This window comes from Biomphalaria glabrata, chromosome 4, assembly GCF_947242115.1.
Source record: "Biomphalaria glabrata chromosome 4, xgBioGlab47.1, whole genome shotgun sequence".
Lineage (NCBI taxonomy): Eukaryota > Metazoa > Mollusca > Gastropoda > Planorbidae > Biomphalaria > Biomphalaria glabrata.
In genome coordinates, this window is record NC_074714.1 from 4,283,539 (window position 1) to 4,304,849 (window position 21,311).

The 21,311-nt window shown below is 36.2% G+C and overlaps 1 protein-coding gene across 4 annotated transcripts in view; it reads right to left on the reverse strand.

Moving 5' to 3' along the window:
• The window catches only part of LOC106066758 (neprilysin-like), a 42,365-nt gene that overhangs the window by 14,429 nt on the left and 6,625 nt on the right, over window positions 1-21,311 (reverse strand). For 3 of the 4 annotated variants that reach the window (XM_056026098.1, XM_056026097.1, XM_056026099.1), the window contains exons 3-10: window positions 7,078-7,301; window positions 6,702-6,734; window positions 5,970-6,131; window positions 3,493-3,573; window positions 3,076-3,210; window positions 2,458-2,525; window positions 1,423-1,590; window positions 26-100 (exon numbers count right to left, since the gene is read on the reverse strand). In XM_056026098.1, the coding sequence (XP_055882073.1) occupies window positions 26-100; window positions 1,423-1,590; window positions 2,458-2,525; window positions 3,076-3,210; window positions 3,493-3,573; window positions 5,970-6,131; window positions 6,702-6,734; window positions 7,078-7,301 (946 nt within the window). Of the gene's footprint in view, window positions 1-25; window positions 101-1,422; window positions 1,591-2,457; window positions 2,526-3,075; window positions 3,211-3,492; window positions 3,574-4,670; window positions 4,694-5,969; window positions 6,132-6,701; window positions 6,735-7,077; window positions 7,302-21,311 lie in introns of those variants that run through there. The other variant, XM_056026100.1, reaches the window with a different exon arrangement.

Sequence of the window (21,311 nt, forward strand, 5' to 3'; positions counted from 1 at the left end):
ACAGTAATTCATGTCAGTGACCTACCCATGGGAATTTAACTTCCAGTTGACGAACACGTGTGGTTGGTTCAAGTAGATCCATCTTATTGACTCTATTTATCTGTTTTAACAAAAATACTAGATGTATCCAAGATTTTAATTTTTCATGGAACATAGCTTAAACTTCAACTTTTAAAAAGAAGATAAAAAGAAAGAGGTTATTTTATTATATAGGGTCGCAATATTTTTATTCTAAAGAATAAAAAACAATCAAGTAACTTGCTGTTATCCATGATTCCATGAAAGTAATGTCAGCTTTTATTTCTAACGGGGAGATATTTATTGCAGGTAAGTTTTGTGCTTAAGATAAAAGTATTTACTTTTAACAATTTATAAAAATGTAATGAAAAGAGCCAATGCATAAAATCAGGCATGAGAAGGAGCATGGTGAATGATGCACTTTCACCAATCAATGGAAGTGCTTAAATAATCCTTAAAGTATTCATCTTGAAAATGGTTGACTGGTCATGTGGTATGCTTTTTGGAGTGTCATCACAATGGTCTGAAGTTCAAACCCTGCCTGCAGTTATCCCCAACCATCCTTAAGGAGGTTTGAGCTAAGATGTAAATAATATTTACTGATTCTAAATCGCAGTTATTGAAGGAGGAGTTTAGCTCAAATAATGATACACTTATAAGCCTAATATATTACACTAAAGAACACTGAACTCAATAAGCTTCAGAGATAGAGAAAGCTGAGGCTGTCTTCTGAAAAGTATGGCCTATCTGAGCAAACAAATAAATACGCCCAGAGACAAGATCCAACTCCTCAATACAAGGATTTTCCTAACAGCCACCTACACTCACAAGACATGGAAGTCACCCATAAAGCTTGAAACGAAACTAAATATGGCTCAACAGCAATATCTGAGGAGGATCCTAGGAATAAAATATCATGATCATGTCTCCAAAAGTCCTGTCTTGCAAAGGCACTCATCCCCTGAGGGAAATAGTGACCAAACCTCATATGAGATTCATAGTAAATATCCGTAGGCAAGACAAAACATGTTTACCAAAGTCAGCCATAGCGTGGACGCTTAAAAAACGAGAGAAAAGGTAAGGCTGTCCACATATAACCTTCTTAGAAGATTGAAGATCTTTGACCTCCAGAAGTTGACCTGTAGAAGTTGTCTACGACCAAGCTCTGTGGAAAAAGCTTACTTCCCTATGTGTCAAACAGTGCTGGAGGACATATGTCTAAGTAAGTGTGAAGGGAAAGCCCAAAATCTATTTTTAAAAACATGTTCTAATGACCATTAAAAAAAAACAACAGACAACTGAAATTAGTCAGGAATAAAGTAAAACTATAACTGAAGATAGTCAAGAATAATGTAAAACTATAACTGAAAGATAGTCAGGGATGGCTAACTTTTCATACATTACTTTGCGAATCTTAGTTGACAATTCAATAATATCTTTCACATCTTCCTCAGCAACGGTCTTGTTGGCACCAAGCTTAACCAGAAGAGACACCAACTGTTCTTCAAATTTCTTATCTTTGGCTCCATCTGGTACATAGTTGAACACCAGAGCTGGATTACCATCTGATATCTAAAAAAAGTTTGGAGATGATAAATTCCTTAAAGCCATGTGTTTTTAAGAATTATTTTTTTTGTTATTAATATTGCCTTAGCAACATGTTACATTTACAAGAGCTCTTTCTTCCTAAACGGGTTACCTGAATCAGCCAGAAAATCCAAAGACTAAGACTTTCTAGTCTCTATTTAGTGTGTTTACTTAATTTAGCACGCGAAGGACTTCTCTTTTGAAGTGAACATATGTAATGTACAAGATAGGAAAACATCTTAAATTACTTAAATTATTATTCCTTCCGTCTTTTGTTATCAAAACTATATGGTGAAAGTAAAAAAATGTGTAGTAATTAAGACATGAAAATAACTATAAATCTTGGGTTCCAGATTTTATTTGATTCTATAAAAGGGAAAGAGATTTCTAATTTTAATTTCAAATTAAACTAACAAAATAATTTCAACTAAACTATTTTATATATATAAGATTTTCAATTCTCTATTAATTATTATGGAGATAGCACAGAGCATAAACACCAATTTCTCATTAAAATTTTTTAAATAATTAGCTTTAAAACTCTGGCATGAGAAACTATGTAGAGCAAAATATTTTATTGAATTCTTGAAATAATCTTTGACAATTAAACTACATTTTGTCTTCTTTTATTCTGCCCCATATTTAGAAAGATAAAATAGAATAAAAATGTTGTTTAGCATTGAAGATATAAAGACCTAGAAGAGTGTTGTCTAGGCAGTAAATAAAACAACTAATTCTATCAGAACATGGACCATAATTGTAGAAAAAAAAAGTTAAAAATTCTTTAGCTGAAGTTACTGAGATAATAAAAATCTATAACACTATTTTAAAAAAAGAAAAAGGGGAACTTACAAAAAGTCTGTTAACATTTGGGTTGTCTGGATCTCTGGCCACATTAATGGAAATGAGTGGATTGAAACCTTAAGAAAGATAAATCAATATATGAAAATGAATTCTACTTTTTTTTACGACTAGGAAAATAATAATCAATAATAAAAATTATTAATAAGACATCATAAAACTATCTACTCAATACCAGTGACATTGTTGTAAATCTAATGAAAGTAACTTAACAATAAGGAGAAAACAATGGCATAAGACATATACATTTGAGATTAAAAAAACAGACAAATTCAACAATATGCCTTTATTATGCACAGATTCCTTTTCAGCTGCCATACCTAGCAGTAGTAAAATCTGAATTTGCTACAGTCATATCCTTGTCTTGTGCGAAATCAGATTTGCCCCATGGTGTGCACCCAAATACACAGAATCATATATATGTCTGTGCACCACAATAGATTGTACAGGGCAGAGTTTGAACACACATATATATATATATATATATATATATATATATATACACACACACACACATATATATATAACCACCATGTGGTTATTAGTTTAGTTATCAGCTAATGCTAAAATGCCTTTTAATAATAATAAATATTATTCGTTAATCTTTACCTAATTTTAGAAGTTTAATAAGTAGATCCTCCAAGTCATAGTCTGTCTCTTGCCATGAGGGGTCTATTGAAGGGAACTTACCCACACTCTTCACTAGCTTTTTGAAAGGTTCATCTCCCCTTTCATTAAGTTTATCTGCAAATAGAAGCTTTACCAGTAAGTTAAAGAAACGAGTGACATGTTTAAATTTCATCCTACATAAAAATTTGAACTACATTAAGTATTAATCTATCTACAAGGATAACATGTTAGATTATAAAAAAAAATAGAACAATTTACCAAAAATAAATGTGTAAAATTACATTTTAATTTAACTTGAATTGTATTTTTATTTATTCTTGTTAAATGTTTGTATTAAAGGAAAACAATCTTGATGATAAAAGACCAGTTTGAAGCATAAAATGACAATTCACTAACCAATATCCATGCAAGCAGCATAGAATGCTGAAGGCTGTTGTCTGTAAAGTTGATCTCCTGGAAGTCTTTTTTCTAAAGAGGCTATAGAAAAAAATTATATTTAGGTTTAAAATTTGAAGTCTTTTCAATACAATTGTAGGAAAATCTGACAATACTTCCTCTTCTAGTGCAGTGGACAGATGTAATGCATTAAAAAGTATAAAACAGTTGACATCAGTCATCTTATAGATTATAGATGTTACTTAAAAAAATAAGATAATTATGTCCTAATCATTTCATGTGACAATCTAATCGTGCATGTTAATTGATGACTTAAACTCTGCTAAGTCAGTTTTCCTGGGTGATTTAGGAAACCCTTTCCATATTCTAAAGGCACTAGTCACTAAGGAAGAAGGAGCTTGTGCACGAATTTGTACCAGCAAATGGAATATGAATTGTGTCTCTTTCTTTGTGGTCATCAGTTTAGTGTGCTGGAAAAAAATAGAATATTTTCCTAATCTTTGACAAACTTTTGGCAGGAAAAGCAATGTATTTGAATATATGAATATATAGTTCTTGTATCAATGGTACATTTGAGTAATTTTTACCTTTTTTAAGTTTTAGATCTATTTTATAATTATTCTAGTCTATGTTATTTTAATAGATCTTTTCTTCAAATTAGTAATCTTAAATCGATTTCATTCATTTGCTTTTTAATATACAAAGACACAAAGAGTAAGGTACAAATTTGTACAAATGCTCCTTCTTCCCTAGTTATTAGATCTAGAATCTAGACATAGTCACATACTTGACATAGTCGACAGTGAATAGAGCATTGAATGGGTTGCCTGAGCTAGCCAGGAAAACCAGTGACTTAGCAGAATTTAGGTCATTGGTTAATATGCATGACTAAATGCATGACGCGTAGGATGTAATCATCTTCTTGTTTGAAGTAAAGAAAAAGCCTGCAGTTATTTTATGAATGTTAAAATCAATTTAAAACATTTTTGACATGGAAAGTAAATCGTAGTTATCGAAGGGAGTGTTTATTTAAAAAAAAAAACTATATTTATTGTAAAAAATGTTACATTACAACTATTATGTGACATATATTTAGATTTTAAATATGTTAGCTTAAAGAATGATACACTTATAAGCTCAATATTACGCTTTTATACTATTATTATATTACACTGAACTCAATAAGCGACGCCAATACTAGAAGCTGAATACATAAGACTCTTTAATAACACACTCTCCCATAACACAGAATACACACAATATAATAGGAACTCTTTTGCCAAGGGGAAAAATTCTACATACAAAACACATACACAAACACTGTCAACAAGTTAACTGAAATAATAATTTATCTTCTGTATGTTAAATTTAGTAACATATAGATATATATATTCAAAGAATATCAGAGTATTGGTCGCTTAAAAGTCGCATATTTTCCTTTCGTTGCTTATGATAGTGTACGTACGGCGGGGCTTGGTAGCCCCAAATGAAATTTAAGTTCCCCCTTCCAGATCTTGCGATCTATAGGGCAGATGATGTTAAGGTCATCTATTTCTTTGGCCAACGATTAACGAGCGGGATGGCCAGCACCAACCGCCTTTACTTTCCTCAACTAAAATCAGGTACCCATTTGAGTTGGATTTACGACACTGTTTCTTCTTATCTTATCTTATATAATACAGACGTTACTTCAAAAAAGAAGATGATTACGTCCTACGCGTCATGCATTTAGTCTCTACCAAGGGCCCTATATATATTAAAAGGTCTAAAATAAAGCATGCCTTTAGATATATTCATTTTTTCATTCAATCATCAAAGCTTTCAATAAGAAACAAAATCGTGTCCCGGGGCCTCCACATACATAAATCCGGCCCTGCCTGTGTCTAGGGTGGCATGAGAAGGAAAACTATAAATCAAAATATCTGATGCTTTGTGGCTATATCCAAACAAGGAAAGGCTTCAGAAATCAGTCTTGGGGAAAATTCAGTATGCGGTGACCCTTAGAGAGCTTGATGGATGCAGTGCTTCGCCATGGAAGAACCTGAGACGGCAAAACTGTATCGGCTTCTGTCGTTTCATTGGACCACATCAGCTCCATGGAGATGGGGGAACTGCTGTTTGGGTTACATCGTTCCAGACTTTTATATTATTTCTAGGACTGAAGGAGGCCATAGACATTGATAGTTTAAGAAAGAAATGAGTTAGAGAGAAAGACTTAGCTCAAAGAACATTAACGAATAGAGATACTAACAATGCAGTGGCGTCGCTAAGGGTGGGGGAGATGTGTCCAAATATGAAAATCCCCCCGGGCCCTCTTGAGGGAGGCCCCCAAATGAGTCTCCGAAATATGTTTTTACATTAAATATTATGACATTATCTCATGTCATGATGTCAAATGTAGGGACCTTAAGAGGTCAAGCCACCGGGCCCCCGAACGCCTAGTTACGCCACTGTAGGGATGTTTGAATTCAACTTACTTTTAATTTTACCATAGGTCTCATCCTGTAAGACTGACGATAGAGAAATCAATTTTCGATCAGGCCTAATAGTATTTTTATTTTTCCAGCCTCCACATGCGTACTGATAGAAATCTGTGCACGGATCAACACTCTTGTCCATCTTGGATTCAAGTGCAGTGGCTTAAATACAATTATTATTTAAAGAGGCTTTAATTTAAAGCAAATATGCATGTATCACATTATCAGATAACACATATACACACACATAAATTATAAATTTATATAGATATATATATAGATAGATAGATCTTTTTTGAAAAATATAAGCTATTGATTTTTTAATAACTCCATCTCAAACTTCACAATTAAAAAAAAAAAAAGCGGAACTTTTAGTCCTCAATAATTTCTAGTTTGTTTTAGCATGGCCCATTGAACGTTCCAAATTCTCTCTCCACTGACGTCATTTTCTGCCCCATTGTCTTTCTATCTTATTTTTCTTTCTTTCCATGTTTCTCTCTTATTATATCTTTTATCTATTCATGTCAGTCTCTATTCTTATTTCTATGTTTGTATACATCTCTCTTCTCCCTTCTCTCTCTCTCTCTCTCTCTCTCTCTCTCTCTCTGGCTATCTGTCTCTCTGACTCTTTCTCTCTGACTCTCTTTCTCTCGCTCCCCTCTCTCTCTCTATCTCTCTAGTTACCAAATCCTTCTTTACCGTATTATGAACATTCCATTATTTAAAACTTACCTAAATGCATACATTTATTCGTTAAACATTGACCTGAAATAGATAAAAATTTGATATTATAAACTGCCAACTTGTGATCTAACCTGCACACTATAATCAATGTACATTATTACAAAATTTTGTTTCTATTTCAGTCTATCAAGTTAAGATACAAGACTTTATCTTAATACAAAAATAGACATTTTTTCAGTTTACAAGAGTTTAAATTTATTTTAAATATTTTTTTCCGAGCATTGTATAAAATAAGTATTCAAGTATTAAAAAAAAAAAGATTGACTTATTTTTTTTCAAGCAGGTTACATGCCTCAAGGGAACTCCCTCACGCCACAAAGGTTTCCCCACCTTATTTCGGACTGTTAGAGACGCCGATGCTTACCTTCCGGCGGTGTTGAAAAGAAGTAGTAGATGAGGAATATGGCGACCACCGCCAAGCAGACGATCAGAAGGAGGATCAGAAAGACGACCAGCACCTTCTCCATCGTGCTTCGCTTCTCCCAGCAGCTCTGGCGTGGGGGTGGTGCGTTGGGAGGAAGGGCTGAAGGCACGGGCGTCACGACCACCTCGGCAGGGGGAGGTGGAGGCGGCGGCTCTGGTTCCACGCTGTGGACAATACATGGTCGTGTTATAAATAATTGGCGCAGGCCTACATTTTTACAGAATAAATGATAAAGTATCCCACATGTGTGTGTGTCTGTGTGTGTGTGTGTTTTTGGTTAATTATGTTATTGATTTTGTGTTGTCAGGTACAAGAAATAATTGTGCTAAATTACAACGTAATCCAAGATTGGATGTGGGAGAAATAACGTGTACAAACTCTTTGACCAGACAGATTGATGTGATATAAGCGATCTAAATGATCGAAAATTGATACATAATTTTCACAATATCGCAATGCGTATCAATTGATATTTTTTTTAGCAAATCTGCGTTTTTACCGCTAGTTAGTTGCCCATTTGTTTTAAATTATAAAGCCAACAGTCTATAGACTCTATACCTCTTCTATTTTGAATATTTTGTGCTACAAATATGAGAGCTCGAAAATTTCTGCACTGCTTAAAAAAGATCTCCCCATAAACATTAAAAAAAAAAAAACCCATATCAACACTTCATTGTGTACACCGGATATACCAAAAGGAAAAGCTATTTATAATATTTCCACCATATAGTATGCCTAAAGACTAAGCCCTTGCACTTGCGGGGATGGAAGAGAGCCCTAACAACCAAGACACTGTTTAAACACCTTGTAAAATGTTGTAAAATGTTTTACATGTTTCGGATGTTCCTTCAGAGTTGAAGATAGCTTACTTCCTAGTCCAAACCTCCCGCAGGACGACGGGGGATGGGAGCGGGCAGGGTTTGAACCCTGGACCATCGATAAATCCAAACGATAGTCCAGTGTGCAAACCGCACGACCAGGCAGCCATCCTTTCCACAATAGGCTGATGTGGTGCAGAGAAGGATTATGGGGGAGTTCCCCTCCCCCCTCGTCTATAACTAACACGTCGTGGGATACGAGTCATCAGTAATACGGACGTAAAATATGGCATCTGCTTAGATCCATTCCAGACTGATCAGTTGTTCAGATGGACCTAGAGTTCCAAGTGTTTTTCGAGTCTTAGGACAACTACAAAGAAGAAGATGAAAGAACGCAGGCCATAATTAAGCCAGTTTTTCTTACCACAGAACTAAAATACATCTTATGCCAGTTTGGACAATTAATAAAACTAAAAAAAAAATAACTATTTAAAAAAAGCATAGCATGTAATAAAAGCCGCTGTCTCTACATATGTACTAAACATAGCTCTAGTAAAACGATGGATGTTATGGTAAATAAGAACGTAGGATTTATTCTGAATAATCAAACATACCTTTAAATGTGTTCGTATTTAATCTTATAAATAAAAGACGTGACTTCAATAGAGAATATTGCTACATTCTACACGTATCCTGTTGTCAGTTTAGTCAAGCACGTTGGCAGAATTTAAGTCATTTGTTAATATGCATGACTAGATGCATGACGAGTAGGACGTAATCATCTTTTTTGAAGTAACGTCTGTATTTTATAAGATAAGAATCAGTGACTTAAACTCTGTCAAGTCGTTGGCTTTCCTGGCTGATCCAGGTAATATATTCCATGCTCTAATAGCACTAGGGAAGAAGGAGTATTTGTACATATATATCCTAGCATATGGAATATCTTTTTCTATAATAACAACTAAACTTCATCCATCTATTCAGGGCCGGCCTTAAGCCACTGCAACCGATGCGGCCACAGTGGGACAACACTTTTATAGGCCCCGCGCTAATTCTAGGTGTAAACTATTAAATTAAACCATTATAACTCATAATTACAAGGTTTCCACGGTCTACTGATTTTCCGGGGCCTCCTGAAAATCCCATGACATTGCATGACATTGCAAAATATAAGAAAAAGTCATTATTAAATCTCTTGAAAACTCATAAAAATATCCCTTAAAAAGTATAAAAGGTTGTCAGCTTTCATTTAACGAAAATTAATTACAAAGATAAATGTTTTTTTTTCTAATACAAAATCTTAATTTTGACATGTTTATCCCTATCAAGACTAGGCGCTGCGCCATCCGTTTCAAATAAGGCCCGCAATTGTTAGGGCCGGCTCTGCATCTATTGAAGACATCTATTAGTAATCTAATGTTAGACTGTTTGATCTTATCTTATAAATTTCAGACGTTTCTTTAAAAAAAAGAAGGATATCTACGTTCTAAATGTTTACATATGTTAATCTGGCCATTTGTGTCTAAGATATATGTACAAACAGAATACTAAAAAAAAAGCAATAAACTTAATTTAAATTGACACTTATTTGAAAGTTCTGATTTAACACTGAATTTTTTGAACATTCTAATGTGTCGCATATTTGAACATAGGGTTAGGGTTTCTTCTATATTTCTCCAGAGTTATTTAGCTGTCTATTTCTGAGGCCAGTTTTTGCTGCCAAGTATTCTCTATTCCAGTGAGGACAATCTGGCATATTCGGTGATCCTTAAAGCGTTTCCTTAAGGCACCTCTGTTACGCCGTCCTCCTTTGAAAATCGCAAAAAAAAAGAGTTAATTATGACGTTCAGTCTTCCTATATACTTGATATGTGCCCTACTTAACGCAGTAGTCGATAAGTATCTTTATACTGCTGTACGGTCCAGCATTAACTAGAACAGGGGTTCTCAACCAGTGGGTCGCGACCCCCTGTGGGTCGATTGACGATTTGCCAGGGGTCGCCTAAGACCATCAAAAAATAAGGATTGTTATTGTCTATTCTTCTATTGCTGTGTGTGTCTATTGGAGGGGGGGGGGGGGTCGCGGCAGAGTGGTATATTGTAAAAAGGGGTCGCCGAGCTTAAAAGGTTGAGAACCGCTGAACTAGAACATCGCTGTCCTACTGTCGAGATGGAGTGCAGGCACCTTTGCTGACAACGTTAGAGAAGCCTTAGCTGTTTCATGTTAACTCTTTGACTCCGCAATTATTTACCACATTCTGGTGGAATCAACGCTGGTATCGTAAGTTAGGAGAGAAAGAGTTAAAGCATTATAGCCAGGGCCGGTTTTAAGGAGGGCATGCAGGACTACTAGCCCAGGCACTCCACAAGAGAGGGACCACACAATTTTTAAAAAATGTTTTAAACTTTTTTTTTTTCATTTTTACCAACACATCTTTAAATCTTACAGGTAGCAACACTTATCTTATCTTATATAATACAGACGTTACTTCAAAAAAGACGACGATTACGTCCTACGCGTCATGCATTTAGTCATGCATATTAACCAATGACTTAAATTCTGAAAAGTCACTGGTTTTCCTGGCTAGCTCAGGCAACCCATTCCATGCTCTAATAGCACTAGGGAAGAAGGAGTATTTGTACAAATTTGTCCTAAAACTGGTCTTCTTTTTCAAACCTGACAGTGACAAGGGAATCTCCTATCGCGGGGCCCTCTCTTTTGCGCGGGGCCTAGAGCGGTTGCCCCTCTTGCCACCCCCTAAGGCCGCTACTGTATATAAATATGTAGTGGAGTGGATACCTTTTCAGGAAACACCGGCCACCCCGATATAAAAGTGACCCTTCCCCCTAGATGGCACCTTGTGTCCGCGCATAAAATGGCAGAACAACGTGGGCACTGTCCATTCGACCGGCTTCTCTTGTCGCTGTAGTGTCAGTCTGTGTCAGTATGTTACTGGACCTAGGTCGTCTCCACTCCCTGTTTGTGCCTGGTTCTACACCATGTGTTTATGTATGGCTGCAGGTCGTTAGTGTGTAATAAAAAAAAATTGAAATCGGCCTACGAGTTGCCTTCGTCATGTCATTTAGTTTGTTCCGTGCCAAACCCACCACATATACAACATGCATATCAATTATTTTTTTGTTTTTGAAAAAAAAATGAAGGAAAATGAGATTAAATATACAACCATTTTATTTTTTTCTTCTAAATTTTAAGCGTTCTTTTAAATATAAGTAATAAGTGCATTTTTATTGAAGCTATTAAAGTTTAGCGGCCTCCAATTACTATAATTATAGCATCCAGGTCTCAGGGCTATATAAATGGGTTAAAGAACACTGCTTGCCAGACATGAATTTCTGTTGGCAGACAGAGGGATCTATTCTGCCACGCCCTCTTATGAACGCAGCCAAAATCGCAGCTATAGGTTTAGCCATATTTATGCTAATAAAAAAAAATCATGATGTTTGTTTAACACAGTGCATCAAATATTGGTAAGGCCGGCCCTGTATCTCTTGGTTATAAGGAAAAGCGCACAATACTGTGCTATCCACTAGAGCTGTTTCAATGAAACGTAAAGCACTACAATGATGTGTGTGCACTGTGCACCCTGCTTTGTTAAATGTTACACTCTGTTCAGCACATGTGATTAGCGTCTGTTGAAGATAAAATATGCGTTCTATCTGACGGCTAAATTCGTCTACAGTTTACAGAAGACACCTCAATGAACTTAGATACCCCCCTCTTTCTCTCTTCCAGTGCATTCACACCATCCTCTGCTTAGATAGCGATCACACTCTTCAGGATGACCTTTGACCCGAGGATTTGTAGCTCAGCTGGAACTCATACGGAATGTGCTAGCTTTCATAGAAGATCCGATTTCTCAGCCCTTTCGTTGTGGAGCAATGGTTAGAGCTATAGGACTTCCGGCAAAAGAAGGACATGTCCTTCTTTTTTATGGCTGTGTCCTATGTCCAAAATTAAGCTTAAATCAGACTTCCAGCAAAAGAAGGATATGCTCTTCTTTTTGGATCTGTGTCCTACGTCCTAAATTAAGCCTAAATCAGACTTCCGGCAAAAGAAGGACATGTCCTATGTCCTAAAGCAAGGCTAAATTCAGGGCCTCCACCACCCATTGTGCGATGTGATGTGTGGATTGCACGACTAAATTTTGGGGGCTGACAAAACGTCATTGAGATCTTATCTTATATAATACAGACGTTACTTCAAAAAAGAAGATGAATACGTCTTACGCGTCATGCATTCAGTCATGCATGTTAACCAATGACTTAAATTCTGCAAGTAGCTGGTTTTCCTGGCTGGCTCAGGCAACCCATTCCATGCTCTAAGATGTAGCTTGAAAACTATAATTTTAGTCATTTTTATTTGCATTCGCGGGGTGAAAGTAATGGAAAGAGGCAGGGCCGGCCTTAGATAATTGAAAGCCCCAGGCACAGTGAAATCGGTGGCCCCAAATGAAATAGAAAAACAAATAATATACTGCGAGAAAAATAAAATTATGCAATTTCTTAAAGACCAAGTGTACTCCAACATTCAAAGTCTCTCAAGTGAGCCCTCACCAATCGGAGGCCTCAGGCGGCTGCCTAGTTTTCCTAAGCCTAAGAACAGCACTGGAAGGGGATTAGGAGAATGCTTAGAAAGAAACATATTGAAATATTTAGTTAAAAAAATATATAAACAAGAATGATGGGTAGATAGTACAAGATGTAGTGCCTAACCGCCATCTTAATCCGTTGAGTTTTAAATTTATAAGTGTAATGAAGTATGTGTGTGTGTGTGTGTGTTTCTATGGTGACGCTGGGAAGAGGTTAGTGTGTGGTTGTGAATGATGCAAGATAAACGACATATGATTTATCAGAAACCAAAAATAATATCAACAAAACTAGAAAATAATATTTTTAAAAAGACATTAACTTCAACTCTACCACCACACTAGACCTATTAGTACTAACGATCACTACAGAGCGAATAGCGGCAGTGACAATCCACTGCAGCAGGAAGTATAGCAGATAGCAGAGAACTGCATTACAATACAAAACTTTCTAAATTCACTGCTTGGTCACAGAGACGCAGCTGACCACACATTGACCAGTGGTCCCCAATAGGAAAAGGGAAAGGAACCGCAGCATCTGTTTATACACCCCGGCCCTAACCCATATAAATCTAACATAGAAGTACGCGGAAGTGTTAGCACTCATCTTAGCACTGGCCTAAAAAAAAATACTTAGGCGTTCACTCAAGGACCGAACCCAGGTCGCTGTCATACCAAGTAGTCTTCTTTCCGGAGCCATGAAAAAGAAAATATCTTAGTTGTTCTCGATACAAGGTATAGCGGTTTAAATTTTCCTATTTATTCGTCCACGGCAAGGGGGAGAATCAGTGAGGAGTAATGAATCATTCAAGGCCCTTTTACCTGATATATATTCATACATCTAAAACAGTCTAATTATATATAATCTAAATGAAAGTAATGAATCATTCAGGAGCCTTTTACTTGATATATATTCATACATCTAAAACTGTCTAATTATATATAATCTAAATGAAAGTAATGAATCATTCAGGAGCCTTTTACTTGATATATATTCATACATCTAAAACAGTCTAATTATATATAATCTAAATGAAAGTAATGAATCATTCAGGGCCCTTTCACTTGATATATATTCATACATCTAAAACAGTCTAATTATATATAATCTAAATGAAAGTAATGAATCATTTAGGACCCTTTTACTTGATATATATTCATACATCTAAAACAGTCTAATTGGATATAATCTAAATGAAAGTAATGAATCATTCAGGGCCTTTTTACTTGAGATATATTCATACATCTAAAACAGTCTAATTATATATAATCTAAATGAAATAAAATCTGATTTTGCTTTAAAAACAAAAAAAGACAGAAAACATTAGTGTCCTCGACTGAGCACACATAGAATGCTTAGCAACGCACTACAACAGCATGGTTACCCTCACAGACAAGACAACGCCCACTTCCTACATTTCATTCCGACTTGTTGATAATGTTTTTGGCACAGATTCTTGTCTCGAATATTCACCACAACGCTTTGTTTTGTTCTGAGTTCAAACTGAGGCGTTAGATGTGTCAGTACTCTATACACTTGCTGTTTATTATACTTACTGTTCATCGGGGACCAGACTTTCAAGCTGGGAAAACCATTATTAATAGTTTTAATTCCATCTTCCTCACTCTATCATAAACTATATATGTGTGTGTGTGCTTAGTTAGACACAGGGCTATCATTGAAAGTGTGTGGGCGGAAATGGCCCAAGATCAAACAGAACGGAGAGTGAAAACGAACTGAGGAGGCTTTAGAAAAGAGGAAGAAGAATAGACTTAAAGCCTCTTTTTGAAAGCCCTAAGACATTCATTTTCATGCAGAAACTGTCAAAATTTGAGAGACTGACAGACAGACAGACAGACAGATAGATAGATAGATAGATAAATAGATAGATAGATAGATAGATAGACAGATAGATAGATAGATAGATAGATATATAGATAGATAGATAGATAGATAGATAGATAGATAGATAGATAGATAGATAGATAGATAGATAGATAGATAGATAGATAGATAGATAGATAGACCCTAGTGTAAAGCCCTCAGCCCCCAGGATGACAAAGTGATCATCATCGAACTACGATGGACGAACTAGATAGATGCTGGCTAGTGATGTGAATACTAGCTTTCTTTGTTAGTTGATTATTCAATGATAATGATGTGAATACTAGCTTTCTTTGTTAGTTGATTATTCACTGATAGTGATGTGAATACTAGCTTTCTTTGTTAGTTGATTATTCATTGATAGTGATGTGAATACTAGCTTTCTTTGTTAGTTGATTATTCATTGATAGTGATGTGAAAACCAGCTTTCTTTGTTAGTTGATTATTTATTGATAGTGATGTGAATACTAGCTTTCTTTGTTAGTTGATTATTCACTGATAGTGATGTGAAAACCAGCTTTCTTTGTTAGTTGATTATTCGTTGATAGTGATGTGAATACTACCTTTCTTTGTTAGTTGATTATTCACTGATAGTGATGTGAATCCTAGCTTTCTTTGTTAGTTGATTATTCACTGATAGTGATGTGAAAACTAGCTTTCTTTGTTAATTGATTATTCACTGATAGTGATGTGAATCCTACCTTTCTTTGTTAGTTGATTATTCACTGGTAGTGATGTGAATCTTAGCTTTCTTTGTTAGTTGATTATTCACTGATAGTGATGTGAAAACTAGCTTTCTTTGTTAATTGATTATTCACTGATAGTGATGTGAAAACTAGCTTTCTTTGTTAGTTCATTATTTACTGATAGTGATGTGAATACTAGCTTTCATAGTTAGTTGATTGCTCACGTTATAGCATTCTTGGCCAGTGATGTGAAAGACAATTTTTTTGTTGATTGTCAGCGTTTTAAAACTCATGGCCAATATCCGTGACAACATGATTCTAATGTTGGTGTGTGTGCTCAAGTTATAAAACTGGCCAGCGCTATTTTACAGAGAGATTTCAATGTTAGTCCATTAATAACGTTTTAAAATTTTGGCCAGTGAAAAACACATTCTAGTCATAATTGAGACCTTTTCCTAGTTGATTGCTCACGGTGTAAAACACCTGGCAAGTGAGGTGCGAACGAAAGGTACCACTAGTGCTAATGTACAACTGATCGCTCACATGAAATGAGTGCCAGAGATAAAGGTATAGGCCTATGTGTTTCAATGTGTATAAGGGCGTGTCGGAGGAGCTGGGTGTGTGTCAATGTTTGGGTTGTAAGTGATATAAGTTATCGTAAATTGATGGCAGTAAGGGACAGCGACCAGGATTTGAACACCTGATCATCGTAGCATCATTTCGAAGCACAGCAGCTGTTTCTAGAAATTGAAATAATGTGCTTATCGATTACTTTAGACTTCGACATGAATGGAATAAAGTCAACGTTCTGCTAGTTGCCCTTTTCATTCCGGTCACCAACCTTCCCAAGGCTTGTGTAATTTGAATTTCTCTGATAGCCTCTGTTGAATGGCACGATTAGGACATAGTTATTTGTTTAATAGAAAAGGAAAGTTTTGACTTAGAGACAATGACGCGACTAGTAAACAACAAGACTGGGATTTTAGGAAGAATAGCGAAATGTAAACAGATGACTTCTGAAGGCTTTAAAATTAATTTACAGCGGTTCTCAACCTTTTAGTCTCGGCGACCCCTTTTTGCAATCCCCCACTCTGCCGCGACCCCCCCCCCCCGCACACACACACAGCAATAGAATAATGTACAAAAACAATCCATTTTTTCGATGGTCTTAGGCGACCCCTGGCAAATCGTCAATCGACCCCCAAAGGGGTTGCGACCCACAGGTTGAGAACCCCTGCTTTAGATAGAGGCAGTTTTTATGGACTTAGAGATTTAGCTTGACGACATTCGACAGTTCCCTTCGTTATTTTTTAACGTCTTATTCGACATTCACTATCAGCGTCGACTAACTTACATTGTTGGCCTTTTGCCTGTGTTATGCGGATTTCGTTAGTTGAGAGTTAATATATCTGCAGTGACACAGCGCGGAAGCGCCTAACGCCTCCTACTCATTTGGGCAGCACAAAATTATGCTGATTAATATTTTTACTTATCATGTGCAAGTGTTAAGTCATATAACTTGATGATGATGATCTGCTTTTGTTTTTCCTTGGCAGTTTTCAAGTTAATGTTTTTGTTGACCAGAAGTTGGTAATTGTACTTTAATCTTCTTTAGCTTCATCTTCTTTTTTAAGTATCACAAAAGTTGAGTCTATGACTCTTAGAAGTCTAGACTTATGGACGCTTGTCTTCATCTACCTGTCTGAACAAACTTCTGTCTGGGAATGATCCAAGCAGATGTAAATTATTACATCCATATTACTGATAGCTGATATCCATAGGCGCTCGGATTAGAAGCGAGGTCGATGGCCGAGCACATCAGGGAAATTCCCCCTTATTCGTTCTCTGTACCACATCAGTCGTGCAGGTGTCCGCCATAAGAGTGGTTCTTAGAGGAAATGGGTGTGAATAGTGGCATGTTTGTTGGGGCTTTCTTCCATCCCCGCCAGTACAATGGACTCGATCCTTAGGCAGCCCAACGGGATGTATTTTTTTTTGCTTTCCTATTGGCATAATGGTCTCCTCTAACGACCGTTTCCAGCCGAGCGCTACGTTGAAACTGAGAAGCATAACTCGGGCTTTATTAGCTCAAAGGGATCATTATTCCATAAAATAATTTTAAAAGTCTAGCAAAGATTAAGTCCGGCAATACCAGCAGGTTAACTTTACGTTATGTGAATCAGCGCCTTTCTTAAAAAAAAATAGCTTGTCTAATGGAATGTGATAAAACTAGGTCAGCCAGACTAGATCACGCAACCCGCAAGTACGTAAAAGGTTCGACATGACGTCTGTGATGATTTTATTTTATTTTGAATACACCACCGATTAGAGCCTTAGGACTTCTGTCAATTTATCAGACGTAGAGAGAAAGATAAAAATGCCTGGAGTTTGTTGAAACTTTCAGGAAGCAGCGAAATGTTTAACCCACAAGTCATGAGTCGCAGACGACATACTGCTAGTTTGGTTCTGCTTCCACCAGATTGTAAGTTAAAACAAGTGTTGTTTACAGACGACAAGGTCCTACAAAAGCTTTTCAGTTGCAGAAATTATGTGTCCAGGACAGGAAAACAAGCAAAATAAGTTGTCGGGGGAGGGATGGAGTAAATGGGAAAAACTCCACATTTACAACAACATATTTCTACTTTAATATTTATTTCCCTTTTATTTAACTAATGGGTTATGTTTTTGACAGATTCATGTTTTGCTAGGTACAATGAATAATTGTACAATGTTTCAACTTGATCTCTCTGAGGAAGGGAAGAGGGAGAAATAACTTGTTCACAGACAGTGACAGAGTTGATGAAAGAGTTGATAAAAAGCTTTGTAGAAAAGACCACATTCATTCATCAAGTAAGCTCGTAGTCAGGCATTTTGACAAGCTAATGACAGGTCAATGTACTTGCTACATGGTGCGGAATAATTGTTGATAATTTTACCTGGTGTAGTACAGAATTTATACATATGGGCATCCTGGTGAAGGCTTCATTGCTTGATCATTCCGTGTTTTTACTTTAATCTAGCAGAGTTTCCTTTATGTACGCCTAAGAAAATCTTTCACCATCACCTTTACCTTTCCCATAATCTGTTGAACCGTTTGGGGCACCACACATGATCTGTCAACCGTCTTCCTACATTCTTTTCTTTTTTTTTCTTTTTTTTTTGCAGGCCTGTATACTCTTTGATGGTGTCTTTTCGTTGCTTTCTTTGTCTGCCTTCTCTTCTTTTTCCTGTTATTGTTCCTTCAAGGATAATCTTTGCAAGCCTTGAGGACATTATGAAATGGCCCTAAAATTTAAGTTTGCGTTTTTTGATAGTGGTCAGCAGGTCATGGGGGGCCATTGCTATTGTGATCCTGTTTCAAATCTTGCAGTCTTTGTAGGTTACACGTAGGATTCTTCTATCGCATCCATATTCCATTGCTAGGTTCCTTTTCTTTAGTTCTGCAATTAGCGTCCAAGATTCGCAAGCATACAAGAATGTGGCCATAGCCATGGAGCGCATCAGTCTGATTTGCCGAAGGATAGGCCTTTAACTTTCCATCTTGTTTAGAGCTTTGCAAATGCTGCTGTGGACTGTCCAGTTCTGGCCAGTGGTTCAGGTTTGGTTCCTAGGTCTGAAACGATAGCGCCAAGGTATTTTAAATAACTGGCATTTGCCACCTTGTCGCCACCACTATTGACTTTGGAGTCCTGTTAGCTATTGAGCGTAATGTAAGTATTTTTTGAATTATCATATGATGCAGACTTTTTGTCTCTATGTGTATATTTTAGTCTATAAATATTTATCTGAAATGTGAATACGAGATACTTTCTGTTAAGTCAGGGGTTCTCAACCCGTGGGTCGTGACCCCCTTGGGGGGTCGATTGACGATTTGCCAAGGGTCGCCCAAGACCATTGAAAATATGGATTGTTATTGTCTACTCTTCTATTGCAGTATGTTTGTGTGTGTGTGTGTGGGGGGGGGTTTCGAGGCGGAATGGGGGATTGTAAAAAGGGGTCGCCGAGTTTAAAAGGTTGAGAACCGCTGTGTTAAGTTATTTTAAAAGTGTTATTAATAGATAATCGAGCTCTTAATCTGTATTCCCCTGGTGAAAAAAATACAAATAGAGTTTAGTGCTACTCTCGGTAAATTAAACGTTTGCTCACCCCTGACTTAATCAAATGATATAAAACAGACGTATTATAAGATTGAATCCATTTTACTTGTTACTTCCCTTGCCTTGTGTAACTTTGACATACTCACTGTGTTTGTATATGTTTATATGTTACAAAAGATATTTTAAAAAGCCAAGGTAAGCGATTATTTTCTAGGTACATTGTTCCCACCACGCTGCTTCTCCAGCGAACGATAACTCTTATATGATTGCATTTTTTTTTCTTCGTTTTCATCAAAAGTACAACCCAAGACCTTCATCGCTTCCCTCCCTTGAAAGAGGATGTTTTCATACACAGTTATTTTTAGCCAAATGTCATTGTCTGAAATATGTACATTTGGCAACAGGGTATACCCGTTTTTTTGTGTGTTTTTTTCCTTGTTTGCCCTTGGCACTTCCACAGCTTTGCCATTTTACTCCCTCTGATCTGAACAGGCGAGCTCCAATGGTAAATATTGTAAGATCAGCAGAAGTCAAAGATTTGAAGGAAACGAATGTAGAAAGTCTTATTTCAATCGTCCCCTTGTAGACTCTGCATGAGCAAATCAATATTGTCTTATCTTATAAGTTACAGACGTTCGTAAAATACAAATTAGAGAAAATTTCGATTAATTTTTTTTCTTGGCTAATTCAGGAAACGTAATTATAAGAAGTAGTCTTTGTATTTCATTATTCAATGTTTTTGTAGTAGTAAGTTATGGCACAGTGTTTTATTGCTAATTTACTTTTTAGTCTTCTTCCTTGGAGTGTCTCTGCATTTAGAGAGAGATCCTGGGTTCAAATCTCGGTGAAGATTGGGATTTTCAATGTCGGGATTTTTAGGACGCCAATAGTCCATCCAAATGTAATGGCTACCTGACTTTAGTTTGGAAAAGTAAAGACGCTTGGTCGTTGAACTGGCCACATGACACCCTCGTTGACCTCGGTCATATAAACAGATGACCTTTACATAATCTGCCCTATTAGATCGTAAGGTCTGTATGGGGATCTTTGCTTTACCAAATGGCTCGAGTCTAGTCAAAGGCGAATATTCATTTGTTATAAACCTCAAGGCTCTTATTTTGCGTCTGTATTCGTTTTATTTATTTATTTATTATTAGTTTTATTCTTTTGTGTGTGTGTGTGTGGGGGGGGTCGCAAAACATAGGAATCTTATTTTAATAATACATTAACCAAAGTTAAACTCTTCGGCATTAAAGTGCGCTTTAGCTCTAATCCTGTCATCATTTAGTGAGTATCACGTGACATATAGTGCAGGGATTTATCTAGTGGAGGCTTTTACCACTAATTTAAAGAGTTAAGTTTAAAATTCAGGCTAAAATAATGATTAGATCACTTTATTTCCATTATCATTTTTATTTTTTGTTTTCAAACTTAAAACGTATATTTTACATTTGTTTTGCTTTTTAACTTATAGAGTCCATTGAAAGTGAGGTCCCTTGGCGGATGCACTGTATGTACTGCCTTATTAAACAATTCCAGGTTGAATAACTTTCTAGAATCTATGACATGACATATACTTTATACACCAGAACAATATATATAGGAGAAACATGTATCTTACAATTAAATTGGTATATATATATATATATTACCCAACAAGCCTACATACGCCTGCTATATTTATGCCCCACAAATAATTATCATGGTAACATTTGCCTGTCAGTTTATTGCCTTCTTGATAAAACACTGTAACTTTAGATTGACAAAGTTACAGTATAGTTTGATTTGGTATTTTCCCCCCGATTACTATTGATACCACTTTCTCATTCGTATTGATAAGAGTTACCTTCCTTATCTTAGTTACTATAGGATACGTGACAATATTACTGAAGTCTAGACAAAGGAGAATTAGGAAGTCTACATAAGAGAGATTTATGAAGTCTACATAAGAGAGATTTATGAAGTCTAGACAGGAAAGAGAGATTTATGAAGTCTATGCAAGAGAGATTTTTGAAGTCTATGCAAGGAAGATTTATGAAGTCTATGCAAGAGAGATTTTTGAAGTCTATGCAAGGAAGATTT